The sequence below is a fragment of the Olea europaea genome, chromosome 19 (genome assembly GCF_002742605.1).
Source record: "Olea europaea var. sylvestris chromosome 19, O_europaea_v1, whole genome shotgun sequence".
NCBI lineage: Eukaryota > Viridiplantae > Streptophyta > Magnoliopsida > Lamiales > Oleaceae > Olea > Olea europaea.
In genome coordinates, this window is record NC_036255.1 from 1,227,162 (window position 1) to 1,245,577 (window position 18,416).

Below are 18,416 nucleotides of genomic sequence, written 5' to 3' on the forward strand. Positions count from 1 at the left end.
TCTTTCTCTTTCTCTCTTCCCACTTTCTTTTCTACACCAGAATAAATCAAGTAATAGGAGATTAAGAAAGGAGACGCAGCACTGTTGAGGAGGGCGAGGTCGGTCAAGATAAGTGCTACTTCCCTACTTGCAAAGTGGGAAGATGAGAAATGGGGATAAGGAAAGGTACTTGAAAGGTGGGAAAGTGGTTTTTTTTCTTTCTTTCTTTTTAATGAGAAAGTGCTTCAAAAAACCTGATTAAAAAAGGCGGCTATTCCGAAAAGGAAAATGTCCGCTTGTACAGAAAAATCATCAACAGAAATCTTACAGACATTCACATGGGGGTGGGCCCATGTGAATTAAAATATTTTAAAAAATAACCCATCCACACCTGTATGTGTGTATTTTGTACCGCTTCTGTAGAGGATTTTTCTGTATGTATAGCTTTATTACTCTGAAAAACAGTTTTGCTTCACTAACAGGGCCGATTTGCCCTATTAGGGCTATTTTTAAATTTCCCATTCCAACTTGGTCATACATGATAAATTTCCTCTTAGTTATACATTATGACAAGTTAGTGTCTGTATATATGCCATGTATGGTGTGTACATATTTATATCGAGAGTTGGTCTGTGATAATCCAAATATCTGCGGGAGAGAAAAAAGAAAATCTCTCTTCTTTCACATGTGTTTTTCCTCGGATTCTTGACGCGTAATACTATCGTCCAAATTTCTGTCCGTGTAGAATTTCGTCAAAAAGGGAGCTTCAAACTCAGTGAAATACAGAATAATTAACTCATGTTGAGACCATATTTGTTTCAAAATTGTCTATGATTTCTTCTCTGGGAGGATTAAATGGAAGAGTTCGGAAAACATGAACGCCGGTGGTCATTCTCAGACACGATGGCCGCCAGAAAATCGGTTTATAGTGAAGGATCATCGCCGGGAACGGATTCAGGAGGTTCTGTAATTCCGGCAGAGGAGTTTGTTGAAGTTACGCTTGATCTCCAGGATGATGATACAATAATACTACGTAGTGTTGAACCGGCAACGTTCATTAACATAGATTCCGGCAATGACGTTGTTTCTGGATTCGCCGGAATCGAAACGCCGACACCGGCTTCAACGTCAGCTTCCCGGTCACCAACTATGCACCGAAGCTCTTCCAGTAGGCTTCGACAATTTTCTCAGGAACTGAGAGCTGAAGCAGTAGCAAAAGCCAAGCAGTTTTCACAGGATCTGAAGGCTGAATTAAAGCGATTTTCATGGAGCCACGGGCATGCGACACGTGTTATCAACGGTGACGCTGAAGGCGGAGGTGATGGAATAGAGTCCGCGCTGGCAGCACGGGCAATGCGTCGGCAACGTGCGCAGCTTGATCGGACTCGCACCGGCCCAAATAAAGCTCTCCGAGGTCTCAAGTTTATCAATAAAAGTAAAACAAATGATTGGAACGAAGTTCAGAACAATTTCAATAAGCTTGCAAAAGATGGTTTCCTTTACCGTTCTGATTTTGCACAATGCATAGGTCAGTAACATTTTCGATCTCAAAATTAAATGCTCGTTTAAGCTTTTTATATTAATGAAATGCTCATTTGAACACTTTCTTCTCAGGTATGAGAGATTCCAAAGAATTTGCGTTGGAATTATTCGATGCATTAAGCAGAAGGCGAAGGATACAGATGGAGAAGATTAGCAGAGATGAACTCTACGAGTTTTGGTCACAAATTACAGATCAAAGTTTCGATTCCAGGCTCCAGATTTTCTTCGACATGTAAGCATTTGATCATTGCGTGTTTTGTTGTTAACGAAGATTTGGTGATATAAAATATTAACAGCATGATTTGACTTGACAAAATGTTACAGGGTAGACAAGAATGAAGATGGTCGAATAACTGAAGAGGAGGTCAGAGAGGTAAAATTCACTCTGTTTAATTTATTATTTAAAAAAAATGATTAATCTCTAGGATTAATTGGAATTTTTAAATTAATGGAGTAATGATTATGAGGTAAAGCACAGTCTGTCAGATTCTCAGTGGCATTATTCAAAAAAATTAGGGCTGACCTTCAATTATTTTGTTTTGGGATTAAGAGCATGTTTGGCTAAACTTAAATAAAGTTATTTTGTTTTCTTAATTTTAAATATAAGAGGTTATTTTTTTTCAGAAATTAACTCTTACTGTAAGGTAAATAACATATTCTAAAACTTACTTATCATTAATAAGTAAATTTTATAAGCGTAGCCAAAAATCTTATTATGCCACGTGTTAGGCGTGACAGGTGACTATTCCAAAACTAACAACTCCAATGCGTCTGTTGCAATGTCACCCATGTTCTAGAATATCTATTTAATTTTAGCTAAATAAAATAATTGGAATGAGTAAAAAATTAAGAATGTCAAACTCTGTTATGCTGAAGTCTCCAAATTGCACTAGTGTTTTGACATGGGCCAAAAAAAAATTAGTGGGGTTGGTGGGGGTAAATTTGTAATTAGCTATAAAATAACATTTCTATTTCTTTTTAATTTACATTATGTAGATTATTACGCTAAGTGCCTCGGCAAATAAGTTGTCAAGATTACAAGAACAGGCAGAAGAATATGCAGCTTTGATCATGGAAGAGCTCGATCCTGAAAGACTTGGCTACATCGAGGTTGGCTCTTCTATCTAATTAAAAATACATTATTGTTATTATTTAAATTTCGATAATGTTATCTACCATTGATTGCTCGCAATTGAAATCGTACAAATAAAGCTAGATCTATACTATAGTTGTCTCATGCAATAAATAAACTCAAATTCGTAAATTTGCATGACATCATAGTTTACTTGACACGTAAGGAAACAATACAACATACTTCAACATTATTCTTAATTAAATTCAAATCAATTACGTCAATCTTAATGATGTTCCTTCACACGCAAATATCAAATTTGATATATGAGATTTTCATAATTGAATAGCGATGAGATTTAAATACAAGATATTTGTCTACTGTAATAGTACATTAAAGTACCTCATGTAGTACGTTCGAATAATTAATGTTCATGCCTAAGTTGTACTTAAAGCACTAACTAATTGATTGTGCACCAACCACAGTTCCTCGACTAATACTAAAGAAAATGGTTACAAATAAAGTTATCGTGTTGGACTTTTATTTCGAGAAAGTCAGTAGTTAGACAACAAATCATGGACTAAATCTTCCTAATAATATTAAGATAATTTGTTCAACTACACACATCGAAGAAAGAATTAATGTACTCCAAAGCAAAATATAAATTTAATCAGATTGATATCAATTGGTTAGGTAATTCTTGAATAAATATTGTTTTAATTTGTTAATAATGGGGAATAATTATTTATTTTTATTATGGGGGTGAAACCGTCCCATGAGCCAAAAGTCAAAATAATGAAATATATTAATTTTGGTGGTACAATTCCACTAACATATAAAATCCCATAACATCTTCATTATTTAAAATGAGACAATAAAACAAAATTTATGACAAACCAAACACAATATTTGTACAACTTTTTAATTCATTATAAAACCCAACAATTATTAAATTTTAATTCTATGTTTAGAATAATCATATATGCTTTAGCTGGGATTGTCTTACTTTGACTATGTCATATTGTCGCCCTTTAAAACCATAAATTAGAGTGATATTAAAGTACAAAAGTTTTGAAAAATTATAACCATTTGTTTTACATATATTAGTGAGAGAACGGCTTACTGGCTAACTAGTGATCATTTTAAAAAACTTTCCGTAATATTTAATATTCTTTTAATGTTATTGATGACCTTTGAAATATGTTCATCAGAAGTAGAAATATTTTAATTTTTTTTTTTTTTTTTTTTTAAAAGATGGGGGCCTTCAAATAGGAAGCCTTAGGCGATAACTAACAAGCCTAAGAGTTGAGTGGTCTTCGAATAACTAAGTAACTTTGCACGGTAATTAGAGGTGAACATAGTTCGATTTGAACGATTTGCAACAATTTTTCAAATCAAATAAGTTAAATTAAAAATATTGATTTTTTTTGAAAGATGGGGGCCTTCAAATAGGAAGCCTTAGGCGATAACTAACAAGCCTAAGAGTTGAGTGGTCTTCGAATAACTAAGTAACTTTGCACGGTAATTAGAGGTGAACATAGTTCGATTTGAACGATTTGCAACAATTTTTCAAATCAAATAAGTTAAATTAAAAATATTGATCTAAAATTTCACGTTAAAACAAAAATCATATTGTTGAAAATATTATAGAACAAAAGTTCTATAATTCTAATCATTCTAAGTGGAAATTATACCCATCCCTACTTTTCAAATAACACTTTCAAAAATCAAATTATAACTATCTTCTTTAAAAAATCAGATTATAATTATTTTATAGTTTAAAAACATAAATAATCTAATAATTAAATCTCAAACCCTCATAATCTAATAAATCCACCATTATCCACAGCAGCCACCTTATCCACCATAATAAATAATAATAATCCACCATACCCACTAAGCTTGGGCATCGGGTGAGTCGGTCCGGGTATTTCAATACCTAAAACCACTCATTATGCTTCAAGTATTTTACAAATAAAACCATTCGGGTCTTTGTAAATACTAGAACCAAACCCAAACTCGAACCGTCTTTTTCGATTCAGTTTTCAATCCTACTCGTAATATTTTTATATACATTTATTTAGTAAATATTTCACATAGACTCTTTTGGTACATACATCTAATATGCTATTACTTGAAAATATATAAATACAATGGAGAAAATTCAATTAAAAAAATTTCAAAAAGCAAAATATTGGATACTAAAAGTCACAAAAATAGGAGAAAATAAAAAAAAAATCAAAAATGAAATTGTAATTTGAGAAAAAATTACTTTTCTTGATAAATCTTATTTGATCTCTAAGAAATGCATACTAGGCATATACTTTAATTATGAACAATGCTTGAATTCTTCTACTTGTAAAACAAACTGATTTAAAAATACTAATTAAATACATAACTAATATAGTATCAAAAAATTACGATTCACACATTGAACTCGCTCTGTTTGATATAGAAAATAAGAAATAAATATTTAAAAAGAGGACCACGGACTCAAGATAACAAAAAAAATAAAACACAGTTCAATTGCCATGCATTATGAAAAAAATAATAAAAAAATCACTTAATAATACAAGAAAGTAAATAGCTTGAATTGCAAAAGAATGAACCCTTTGATTCATCAACTTATATTACAATATGTTTGAAATTTTTGATTTATAAAAAGCTCAAATTGTAAACATTAACATATAATAACCTCTGAGATGCAACAATCGATGTAAGACGAGATGTGAAAGAGTAAGAACCAATCTTATTTTTTAGGATTAGAGTTTAAAGTTTTAGACTAATTACTACCAAAATTAGAAATTTTAGATTTTATATGTTTTTTCAAGCCAATAAATTATAAATAATTTTTTTTTTTATAAAAATCGGTTCTATTTAAATACCCACAATTTTGGTTTACGAATCAAGAACCGAACCGAATCCACTCGGTTCTCAATTCCGATTCCAAATTTATTTTTTCGAGAATCGGACCGGAACCTCCGATTCCGATTCGATTTCGATTCGGGAGATTCGCCCAGGCCTAATACCCACACACTATAGTTGAGCAGTGCCACCATACCCACCGCCCGCAGCCGCATCGTGCCAAGAATAAGAGACAATGAGCGCTTTGCATAGATCGTAGTTGTGCAGCCTCACAGACTCAATGGTGAATATAGGAAGAAATAGTAGCTCTGGCGTAGATTGGTCTAGTGGAGAGAGGAAGACTTGTGGTAACCCTAGTGGCGGGGCGAATATAATGGAAAGAGGTGGCTCCAACGTAGATTCATCCGTTGCCCATCAGTGTGCACGATTTTGGGGTGTTTTCAAGTGGTTTAGGGCTGATAGTGGTCTAGATCTAAGATAGAAGCTATGTTTTCAGGTGGTTTAGGGATAATTCGAGATCCCTATAGCGCGAGCAGGCGACAATGATGGTGGTTTTGGACAGTTCAGATGACACTATAGTGATAATATTGTGGTGTGTTGAGCAGTGTTGTGGCCGTGGTAATGGTTTTGCGATTACTGTGGTGGTGCAGTGCGGTTCTATAAAGTGAGGTATGGTGCTAGTAAGTTGGTGGAGGGGTGGTGGTTGTATTGGTGGTGATGGTAATTGTGCGGTGGGAAGAATGTTTGTTATCAATTATTTGGTTTATTATGAACAATAAATTGATTATTTGTGATCAATAAATAATATGTGACCAATTATTTGAGATTGTGATCAATAAATTGAATATTTTGTTACCAATAAATAATATGTGATTGAAAACTTGTGATCAATAAATAATGTGACCTATAATTTTTTTTATTGTGATCAAGAAATAAATTTTGATCAATTAATTCAATAATTTGTGATCAAATTGTATAATATTGTAACCTTAATGTATTTAGTTAATAAAATATATGTTTCATTAATTATTTTATAATTTTTTTTTAAAATCTGATTTTTGAGGTTTCAAACCTTGCTTCTTAATTTTGAAATGTATCATACTTAATCTCTTATATGTGAATTTTTCCTATTTCAATATTATAGAAATATTTAATCTCTTAGTCAATGCTAATAGGCACAACATCTACAATTATAACACATGATTCATTCTTTCCATAAATATAAGAATATAATACATGAATTCATTGATTATAATTAAATGATATGAAACAACTAATAAAAGAAAATGATAAAAATATCAAATACAATAATATTTAGATTAGAATCATTCTCAACGAGTCTATAAGAAGTAAACCCATTTTTTTTTATCGGGTTCGAGTAGAGACCAAAGATCTTAAGCAATCGATCCGACAGAACAACTCAAAAAATAAAGAAGTATTTGTGAGTCATTCAATGCTTCCGACACCATATTTGTGTTCAACAAATTTCTAAAAGAATCAAGAATCCGACCACTAGCAGGAAATATAGACTCAGAAACAATTGTTAATATTTAAATAGCTAACACATTTTAATGGATTTGGGGGATAATCTTTCTATTTATTTGTAATTAATTTCCACCAAAATAATATATCGAACTACTCATTGTTAGTATTCCACCAAATCATTATAGCTATTATTAGTAAAATCTAGAAACTAAATTAAAATATAAATACTCAATTGAGTGATATGACCAGAAAATTGAGTTGCAAATAAATAAATAAAATTTATCTGCTAAAAATTTAAGGGAGCACGACACATATTTGAACAAAATAACACAAGTATAAAAAAATAGCAAACAATTACCAAAATATAAGAAAATCTGGATAAATTGATCTGAAAATTTAGCCGAAACTCGAGAAAATTATTAGTAAAAAGGAAAAGAAATGTGTGAATTTGAATTAAAATCTAGATATAATTGTTTACTCAATTATAATGGACGATGGGTATTTGGGTACAAATTAATGGGATGGACTTTAATTGGGATGTGTTTAATTTTAATTGGATTGGATAAAATTAAATTTTTTTTTTTTTTTTAATAAACGGTATGGGGTTTGAAACAATTTGCAAAAATTGAAACCTAAATCCAACCCCATCGAAACAATTTGGTGTGGTTCAAAATCAAAACATTGACGGATAAACGTGAATCCAAACCAATGGTTTCAAAAAAGCGGTATCGAGTTGGCAGCTACGTTTTTCAACTCTAATCAGGGTAGGGGGTGTATTCAATCGAGACTTTTGAAGGCTTTGATGGACTTTTTTTAAGTGATGACTTTTGTGAATTTAATGGATCTTTTATAAATTTATATGAAATTAGTGGAAGTTTTTCATTTATGAATTTTCATTTTAGAATTTTTATAGACTTTTGTGGAATTTAAAAGAATTTTAAAAATTTTCATTTGAAATAGAATTCACACAGATCTAGTGTGAAATTCTCACATACAAGATGTTAGTTCCCACAATTTCCCTTCTTTCCCCCCCCCCCACCCCCCCCCCACACACACATATAAGTGTGATAAAAGTCGAATTTAATTTTTTCATAGAAAATAGAAATAAATAATAAGAGAGAGAAAGAAAGATAAATGAAATATAATCAATAGGAAAAAAATAAATTTTAATCATATATGTCTATAGAAGATTAAAGGAAGGAAAGATTGAAAATATATATATATATATATATATTCGTGATTAATGATAGAAAAATTTTAAGATTTTATGAATACTTTCTGATTAAAAGTTGGTATTCCAGAGACTTTTATAAAAGTCTCTAAAAGTCATTAAAATTTGAATACCTCAAAATTGATAGAGGCTTCTAAAAAGTTTGAATTGAATACACCGTAACTTTCAAATATTTTTTAAAAGTTTATAAAAGTCTCAATTGAATATATCGTGACATTTAGAGAATTTCAAATAGTCTCAATTGAATGCCCCTAAACTTTTAAAATCCCAAAAAGTCATTAAAATTTTTAAAAGTCATTAAAAGTTTTAATTGAATATATCTCCAAAATGACCCACATTGATGAATTAAGTAGGAATAAAATTTCATTGTTTCTGCTTGTGATCAACTCCATGAAATGATCCATCTTATCTAATCTTATCTCTTACACGTTACCCTGTATTCTTAATGCAGCTATGGCAACTGGAAACACTCTTGCTGCAGAAGGACACATACTTAAACTACAGTCAAGCCCTAAGCTACACAAGCCAGGCTTTGAGTCAAAACTTACATGGACTAAGAAACAGAAGTCCCATAAGAAGAATGAGTACAAAACTGCTTTATTTTTTGCAAGAAAATTGGAGGAGAATTTGGGTCCTGTTGTTGTGGATTTTGATAATGGTTGGGCTCTTCACTTGGAAATTCTATCAGTATAGACAGAAAAGTGCATTCAAAGTTATGCGTTATTGTCTTCTTACAGCTAAGGGTGCCGCTGAGACATTGAAACTCAACATGGCTCTTATACTATTGCCAGTGTGCAGGAACACTATTACTTGGCTGAGGTCCTCTAAGTTGGGCTATTTTTTGCCTTTTGATGACAACATCAATTTTCACAAGGTAGACAACCTTATTCTCTTTCAAATTTTTATGACACATTGGGCTTAGGTCCTCTGAGTTGGCTTGATAAAACGTTCATAATGCATAAAAAATCATTTGCAGTTTTAATTCACTCCTACCGCAATAATATACAATGAACAAACGCATAAAAATATAATCTTGGAAGCGTTATGTATTCAAGAGTCTACCTATTCCATTCCTTTTTATATGGTCCCATTTAAATTTACTTTCCATACAAGTAGTTGGTGATCAGTTTATTCATGATCTGGTATAATAAAAGTGGTAAGCTTGTGTTTCCATCCAAACTAACTGAAAATGACAATTTCATTTATTCATGATTTGATACAATAAAGTGATAAACTATGTTGCTGAGAAATACTGATTATCGTTGGCCAGCCAAAAGTGATAGCCTAAGAAGCCAAGAAAAAAACAAAAAATAAAAATGATGTTGTGACATTAATATAGAGAAAAGAAATGAATACCGCCCCAATCAACTATTTTAGCCAAATATTTTAGAACAAAGTCGAAGATTATTACTTTATATTTTTAATCTGTTGAAACTTGTTAAAAGTAAATCTCTAGAAAGTAATGGTGTGGTAGATTGGATTATCTTTTACTAGTTACAGTATCATGCCTCTGTGGCCTTGTTAATGAAATCAAAATTGATGGAATTATTTCAAATCATACGTCGTTTGTAATTTTAAATTATAAATATGTGCAGACCATTGCTGCGGGTATTGTAATCGGTGTCATACTCCATGCTGGTAACCACCTAGCATGCGATTTTCCAAGGCTAATACACGAATCTGATGCCAGATATAAGCTTTATTTGATCAACGACTTTGGTCATCATAAACCCAAGTACATGGACCTTGTTAAAGGAATTGAAGGTGTGACAGGAATCCTAATGATAATCTTCATGTTGGTTGCTTTCACTTTGGCGACGAGGCAGTTCAGGCGGAGCCTTATTACGTTGCCTAAGCCCTTCAACAGACTCACAGGTTACAATGCCTTCTGGTATTCACATCACCTGTTTGTCCTTGTTTACATCTTGCTAATCATCCATGGTGTGTTCCTTTATCTTGTGCACAAATGGTACAAAAAGACGGTATGCATCGAGAATTGCCTTTTTCTTCTCAATTATTGTTTGAATCATCTGATTACAGATAATTTTTCATTGGTAGCAGACGTGGATGTACCTTGCTTTTCCTGTACTCCTATATGCCGGGGAAAGGACCCTCAGATTTTTCCGGTCAGGCTTGTACACAGTCCGGCTGCTGAAGGTGAGCATGGCATTCTGCTTATTCTAGTAAGAAGGAATCAGGGCTTTACCCAAAAATTTCTACAGAACCCTGAAGATTGTTTAACCTTGGATTGCTGTTAATTAGCTCGCCCTTTGTAGCTCAAGTGAATGCTTTCAATACGTGTCTTTACAGTTATTTAAATGTTCTGATTTTTCACATTTAACCTGCTTTATAACCTTTTCAGGTTGCTATTTATCCAGGAAATGTCCTGGCATTACAAATGTCTAAGCCTCCCCAATTTAAATACAAGAGTGGACAATACATGTTTGTCCAATGCCCTGCTGTTTCCAAACTTGAATGGTGAGTTAAAAAGAACATTATCCTGTTGATGTACAAGATAAAACAATAATATCCTGATGCCATTGCAATTTTTTCAATATGTACTACATCCTGTTTTCCATAGCTTGACTAGGAAAGTTGCACTGCAATTCTAATGAAGTTATAATAATTGTATTCCATTTTCAACATCCGGTATTTGTTTATAATCAAATATTTCCTGATATTGTTTAATAGTGATCCCGAAGTAAGTCATTGAAGGAACTTCAAAATCAGAGACTAATAGACTGCAAGCAATTATGAAACTTCATTTTTTCTTGGTGCTTGATTACTTTTTTACAATCATGCAGGCATCCATTTTCCATTACCTCAGCCCCCGGGGATGATTACCTCAGTGTACACATACGGCAGCTGGGCGACTGGACACAACAACTGAAGAAGGTATTCTCTGAGGCTTGTGAGCCACCTGTCTGCGGGAGGAGTGGGCTACTCAGAGCAGATGAAACAACCAAGGGAAGGTACATTTCTTTTTTCTGAATCAGTATATGTACTTTTCTTCAACCTCTATTCTCTCCATTAGCTTGTGAATATATTCCATAATCTAGAATTTCGCTCCAAAAATCTCAGTTTGCCAAAGCTATTGATAGATGGACCTTATGGAGCTCCTGCACAAGATTACTTTAAATATGATGTCCTCCTACTCGTTGGACTCGGAATTGGAGCAACACCTTTTATCAGTATCCTAAAAGATTTACTGAATAATATTGTCAAAATGGAGGAGCAGGCGGTAAGTAACTTAATTCTTCATATTAAGTCTTTCCTATCTATCATCCTGCTAGCGTTTAGGCTTCTTGAGTTACTATGTCATTCATTTTATCATTACATATGCATTTAATGTTATACTGTGTTAATGTTTAAAACATGTTCTCAAAATTCAATTTCCTTCTTTCAGGATTCAATTTCAGATTTCAGTAGGCATTCGGATCAGAGTCTTGGATCAATTAGCTCGCCCTCTGTCAACAAGGTATATACAAAACAGAAGAAAACACTGAGGACGACGAATGCTTACTTTTATTGGGTGACAAGGGAACAAGGATCCTTTGATTGGTTCAAAGGTGTCATGGATGAAGTTGCGGAACTTGATCAAAGGGTAACTTAAGCATAACATCTAAAATTTCTATTAGAAGTTTTCGCTGTTTTTTTATTGTAGTGTTTGTCTCTGTAACTTTATAGGGTGTCATTGAGATGCACAACTACTTAACTAGTGTATATGAGGAAGGGGATGCTCGCTCAGCTCTCATCACCATGGTCCAGGCGCTAAACCATGCTAAGAACGGGGTCGATATTGTCTCTGGTACAAGGGTAAGATCTCTAAGAAATGTTTAATAAGATGGATTGATCATTATTAAAATCTCGTATATTGTATTCTCTAATTCAGTCCAGTACTGCATACTAAGCATATCCTTCTATTTGTGATTACACCAGTTGAATAACACCCCTAACAACTTTTTGCTTCTTAGATGTACTTATTTTGTTGCTTATGAATAATATACCTATGCTGTTGCTTCTAACAGGTCAGAACTCATTTTGCAAGGCCTAATTGGAAGAAAGTTTTCTCTAAAATTGGTACTAAGCATGCTAATGCAAGAATAGGTGAATATTTTCTTCTATAGATGCATAATGAAAAAAAATTTAGTCTTCTTGAGACTTGACCATATCTTGTTTTGGTATTTGGAGCAGGAGTTTTCTATTGTGGGGCACCAGTTTTAGCCAAAGAACTCAGCCAGCTATGCTATGATTATAATCAAAAGGGCTCAACCAAATTTGAATTCCACAAAGAGCATTTCTAGAAAGCAAGTTATCGTCTAATGTCTTGATTGCTAAGCCATATTAGACAACACTAGATAATAAGATGAAGTCAACTCCGGCGTAACAAACATGTCCTAAGTGAAAATNCCAAAAATCTTATTATGCCACGTGTTAGGCGTGACAGGTGACTATTCCAAAACTAACAACTCCAATGCGTCTGTTGCAATGTCGCCCATGTTCTAGAATATCTATTTAATTTTAGCTAAATAAAATAATTGGAATGAATAAAAAATTAAGAATGTCAAACTCTGTTATGCTGAAGTCTCCAAATTGCAATAGTGTTTTGACATGGGCTAAAAAAAAAATTAGTGGGGTTGGTGGGGGTAAATTTGTAATTAGCTATAAAATAACATTTCTATTTCTTTTTAATTTACATTATGTAGATTATTACGCTAAGTGCCTCGGCAAATAAGTTGTCAAGATTACAAGAACAGGCAGAAGAATATGCAGCTTTGATCATGGAAGAGCTCGATCCTGAAAGACTTGGCTACATCGAGGTTGGCTCTTCTATCTAATTAAAAATACATTATTGTTATTATTTAAATTTCGATAATGTTATCTACCATTGATTGCTCGCAATTGAAATCGTACAAATAAAGCTAGATCTATACTATAGTTGTCTCATGCAATAAATAAACTCAAACTCGTAAACTTGCATGACATCATAGTTTACTTGACACGTAAGGAAACAATACAACATACTTCAACATTATTCTTAATTAAATTCAAATCAATTACGTCAGTCTTAATGATGTTCCTTCACACGCAAATATCAAATTTGATATATGAATTTTCATAATTGAATAGCGATGAGATTTAAATACAAGATATTTGTCTACTCTAATAGTACATTAAAGTACCTCATGTAGTACGTTCGAATAATTAATGTTCATGCCTAAGTTGTACTTAAAGCACTAACTAATTGATTGTGCACCAACCACAGTTCCTCGACTAATACTAAAGAAAATGGTTACAAATAAAGTTATCGTGTTGGACTTTTATTTCGAGAAAGTCAGTAGTTAGACAACAAATCATGGACTAAATCTTCCTAATAATATTAAGATAATTTGTTCAACTACACACATCGAAGAAAGAATTAATGTACTCCAAAGCAAAATATAAATTTAATCAGATTGATATCAATTGGTTAGGTAATTCTTGAATAAATATTGTTTTAATTTGTTAATAATGGGGAATAATTATTTATTTTTATTATGGGGGTGAAACCGTCCCATGAGCCAAAAGTCAAAATAATGAAATATATTAATTTTGGTGGTACAATTCCACTAACATATAAAATCCCATAACATCTTCATTATTTAAAATGAGACAATAAAACAAAATTTATGACAAACCAAACACAATATTTGTACAACTTTTTAATTCATTATAAAACCCAACAATTATTAAATTTTAATTCTATGTTTAGAATAATCATATATGCTTTAGCTGGGATTGTCTTAAAACCATAAATTAGAGTGATATTAAAGTACAAAAGTTTTGAAAAGTTATAACCATTTGTTTTACATATATTAATGAGAGTATGGCTTACTGGCTAACTAGTGATCATTTTAAAAAAACTTTCCGTAATATTTAATATTCTTTTAATGTTATTGATCGATGACCCTTGAAATATGTTCATCAGAAGTAGAAATATTTTAATATTTTTTTTTTTTTTTTTAAGATGGGGGCCTTCAAATAGGAAACCTTAGGCGATAACTAACACACCTAAGAGTTGAGTGGTCTCCGAATAACTAAGCAACTTTGCATTGTAATTAGAGGTGAACACAGTTCGATTTGAACGATTTGCAGCAATTTTTCAAATCAAATAAGTTAAATTAAAAATATTGATCTAAAATTTCACAAAACAAAAATCGTATTGTTGAAAATATTACATAACAAAAATTCAATAATTCTAATCATTATAAGTGGAAATTATACCCATCCCTACTTTTCAATAACACTTTCAAAAATCAAATTATAACTATCTTCTTTCGAAAATCAGATTATAATTATTTTATAGTTTAAAAACATAAATAATCTAATAATTAAATCTCAAACCCTCATAATCTAATAAATCCACCACTATCCACAGCAGCCACCTTATCCACCATAATAAATAATAATAATCCACCATACCCACTCAATCTGGGCATCGGATGAGTCGGCCCGAGTATTTCAATACTCAGAACCACCCATTATACTTTAAGTATTTTACAAATAAAATCATTCGGGTCTTTGTAAATACTGGAACCAAACCCAAACTCGAACCGTCGTTTTCGATTCGGTTTTCGATCCTACTCGTAACATTTTATATACATTTATTTGATAAATATTTCACATAGACTCTTTTGGTACATATATCTAATATGCTATTACTTGAAAATATATATGCAATGGAGAAAATTCAATTAAAAATTTTTCAAAAAGCAAAATATTGGATACTAAAAGTCACGAAAATAGGAGAAAATCAAAAAAATCAAAAATGAAATTGTAATTTGAGAAAAAATTACTTTTCTTAATAAATCTTATTTGATCTCTAAGAAATGCATACTAGGCATGTACTTTAATTATGAACAATGCTTGAATTCTTCTACTTGTAAAAAAAAACTGGTTTATAAATACTAATTAAATACATAGCTAATATAGTATCAAAAAATTACGATTCACACATTGAACTCACTCTGTTTGAATAAAAAATAAATATTTAAAAAGAGGACAACGGACTCAAGATAACAAAAAAAAAAAAAAAAAAAAAAAATAAAAAAAGGGAAACAAGACAAAAAAAAAAAAAAAAAAAAAAAAAAAAACACAGCGCAAGCAATGAATTTATTCAATTGCCATACGTTATGAAAAAAAAAATCACTTAAGTTTATTAATAATACAAGAAAGTATATAGCTTGAATTGCAAAAGAATGAACCCTTTGATTCATCAACTTATATTACAAAATGTTTGAAATTTTTGATTTATAAAAACTCAAATTGTAAACATTAACATAATAACCTCTGAGATGCAACAATCGATGTGAGACGAGATGTAAAAGAGTAACAACCAATCTTATTTTTTAGGGTTAGAGTTTAAAGTTTTAGACTAATTACTACCAAAATTAGAATTTTTAGGTTTTATATGTTTTTTCAAGCCAATAAATTATATATATATATCGGTTCTATTTGAATACCCAAGGTTCTGGTTCAAGAATAAAAAATCGAACCGAATCCACTCGGTTCTCGGTTCCAATTCCAAATTTATTTTTTCAGGAATCGGACCGGAACCTCCGATTCCAATTCGGAAGATTGGCCCAAGCCTAATACCCACCCACTATAGTTGAGCGGCGCCACCATACCCACCGCCCGCAACCGCATCATGCCAAGAATAAGAGACAATGAGCGCTTTGCATAGATCGTAGTTGTGCAGCCTCATGCACTCAGTGGTGAATATAGGAAGAAATAGTGGCTCTAGCGTAGATTTGTCTGGTGGAGAGAGGAAGTCTTGTGGTAACTCTAGTGGCGGGGCAAATATAACGAAAAGAGGTGGCTCCAACGTAGATTCATCCGTTGCTCATCAGTGTGCACGATTTTGGGGTGTTTTCAAGTGTTTTAGGGTTGATAGTGGTCTAGATCTAAGATAGGAGCTATGTTTTCAGGTGCTTTAGGGATGATTAGAGATCCCTATAGCGCGAGCAGGTGACAATGATGGTGGTTTTGGACAGTTCAAATGACACTATAGTGATAATATTGTGATGTGTTGAGTGGTGTTGTGGTTGTGGTAATGGTTTTGCGATTACTGTGGTGGTGCAGTGCGGTACTATAAAGTGAGGTATGGTGATAGTAATGTGGTGGAGGGGTGGTGGTTGTATTGGTGGTGATGGTAATTGTGTGGTGGGAAGAATGTTTGTTATCAATTATTTGGTTTATTATGAACAATAAATTGATTATTTTGTTATCAATAAATAATATGTGACCAATTATTTGAGATTGTGATCAATAAATTTGATATTTTGTTACCGATAAATAATATGTGATTGAAAACTTGTGATCAATAAATAATGCGACCTATTAATTTGATAAATTTGTGACTAATAAATAAATTGTGACCTATAAAATTTTTTATTGTGATCGAGAAATAATTTTTGATCAATTAATTCTATAATTTGTAACCAAATTGTATAATAACCTTAATGTATTTAATTAATAAAAAATATGTTTAATTAATTATTTTGTAATTTTTTTTAAATATGATTTTTGAGGTTTTAAACCTTGCTTCTTAATTTTGAAATGTATCATACTTAATCTCTTATATGTGAATTTTTCCTCATTTCAATATTATAGAAATTTTTAATCTCTTAGTCAATACTAATAGGCACAACATCTACAATTATAACACATGATTCATTCTTTCCATAAATATAAAAATATAATACATGAATTCATTGATTATAATTAAATGATATGAAACAACTAATAAAAGAAAATGATAAAAATATCAAATACAATAATATTTAGAGTAGAATCATTCTCAACGAGTCTATAAGAAGTGAACCCATTTTTTTCATGGGTTCGAGTAGAGGCCAAAGATCTTGAGCAACCGATCCGACGGAACAACTGAAAAGATAAAGAAGTATATGTGAGTCATTCAATGCTTCCGACACCATATTTGTGTTCAACAAATTTCTAAAAGAATCAAGAATCCGACCACTAGTAGGAAATATAGACTCAGAAACAATTGTTAATATTTAAATAGCTAACACCTTTTATTCGATTTGGGGGGATAATCTTTCTATTTATTTGTAATTAATTTCCACCAAAAGAATATATCGAAATGCTCATTTTTAGTATTCCACCAAATCATTATAGCTATTATTAGTAAAATCTAGAAACTAAATTAAAATATAAATACTTAATTGAGTGATCTGACCAGAAAATTGAGTTGCAAATAAATAAGAAAATTTGTCCGCTAAAAATTTAAGGGAGCACAACACATATTTGAACAAAATAACACAAATATAAAAAAAAAAAAAAAAAAACAAAAAATTACCAAAATATTAGAAAATTTGGATAAATTGATCTGAAAATTTAGCCGAAACTCGAGAAAATTATTAGTAAAAATGAAAAGAAATGTGTGAATTTGAATTAAAATCTAGATATAATTGTTTACTCAATTATAATTGACGATGGGTATTTGGGTACAAAAAAAATAGCAAACAATTACCAAAATATTAGAAAATTTGGATAAATTGATCTGAAAATTTAGCCGAAACTCGAGAAAATTATTAGTAAAAATGAAAAGAAATGTGTGAATTTGAATTAAAATCTAGATATAATTGTTTACTCAATTATAATTGACGATGGGTATTTGGGTACAAATTAATGGGATGGATAATTATCCATTTAGGTATTAAGGGTAATTGGTTTATGCTAATATGAATGTATTCTTTGATTGGGATGTGTTTAATTTTAATTGGGTTGGATAAAATTTAATTTTTTCTTTAATAAACGGTATGGGGTTTGAAACAGTTTGCAAAAATTGAAATCTAAATCCAACCCCTTCGAAGCAATTTGGTGTGGTTCAAAATTAAAACGTTGACGGATACACGTGAATCCAATTCAACGGTTTCAAAAAAGCGGTATCGATTTGGCAGCTACATTTTTCAACTCTAATCGTAGCAGGGAGGTGTATTCAATTGGGGTTTTTGAAGACTTTGACGGACTTTTTTTTAGTGATGACTTTTGTGGATTTAGTGGATCTTTTATAGATTTGTATGAAATTAATGAGAGTCTTTTGTCTATGGATTTTCATTTTAGAATTTTTATAGACTTTTGTGAAATTTAAAAAACCTTTGAAAACTTTCATTTGAAATAGAATTCACATAGATTTGGTGCGAAAATTTCACATACAAAATGTTTGTTCCCACAATTCCC

The 18,416-nt window shown here is 31.6% G+C and overlaps 2 protein-coding genes across 3 annotated transcripts in view; both read left to right on the forward strand.

Annotated features, from left to right (window-relative positions):
- Positions 1-547: 547 nt before the first annotated feature.
- LOC111368458 (respiratory burst oxidase homolog protein A-like) lies at positions 548-12,568 on the forward strand. Of its 2 annotated transcripts, XM_022989693.1 has the most exons (14): positions 552-1,507; positions 1,594-1,753; positions 1,846-1,894; positions 2,518-2,631; positions 8,626-9,048; positions 9,770-10,156; positions 10,236-10,331; positions 10,537-10,652; positions 10,979-11,146; positions 11,256-11,415; positions 11,581-11,778; positions 11,862-11,990; positions 12,203-12,281; positions 12,369-12,568. In XM_022989693.1, the coding sequence occupies exons 1-14, from the start codon at positions 835-837 to the stop codon at positions 12,476-12,478; spliced, it is 2,862 nt and encodes a 953-aa protein (XP_022845461.1). In that variant the 5' UTR covers positions 552-834; the 3' UTR covers positions 12,479-12,568. The 2 variants fall into 2 exon arrangements, 1 of the variants encoding a protein (XP_022845461.1); XR_002697991.1 differs by lacking the exons at positions 11,256-11,415; positions 12,203-12,281; positions 12,369-12,568 and having other exon boundaries at positions 548-1,507; positions 11,862-11,982.
- A 316-nt stretch (positions 12,569-12,884) lies between these two features.
- The window catches only part of LOC111368459 (respiratory burst oxidase homolog protein A-like), a 10,566-nt gene continuing 5,034 nt past the window's right edge, over positions 12,885-18,416 (forward strand). Inside the window, exon 1 of the mRNA XM_022989694.1 lies at positions 12,885-12,994. Coding sequence (XP_022845462.1) covers positions 12,956-12,994 — 39 coding nt within the window. The 5' untranslated portion in view covers positions 12,885-12,955. The remainder of the gene's footprint in view (positions 12,995-18,416) is intronic.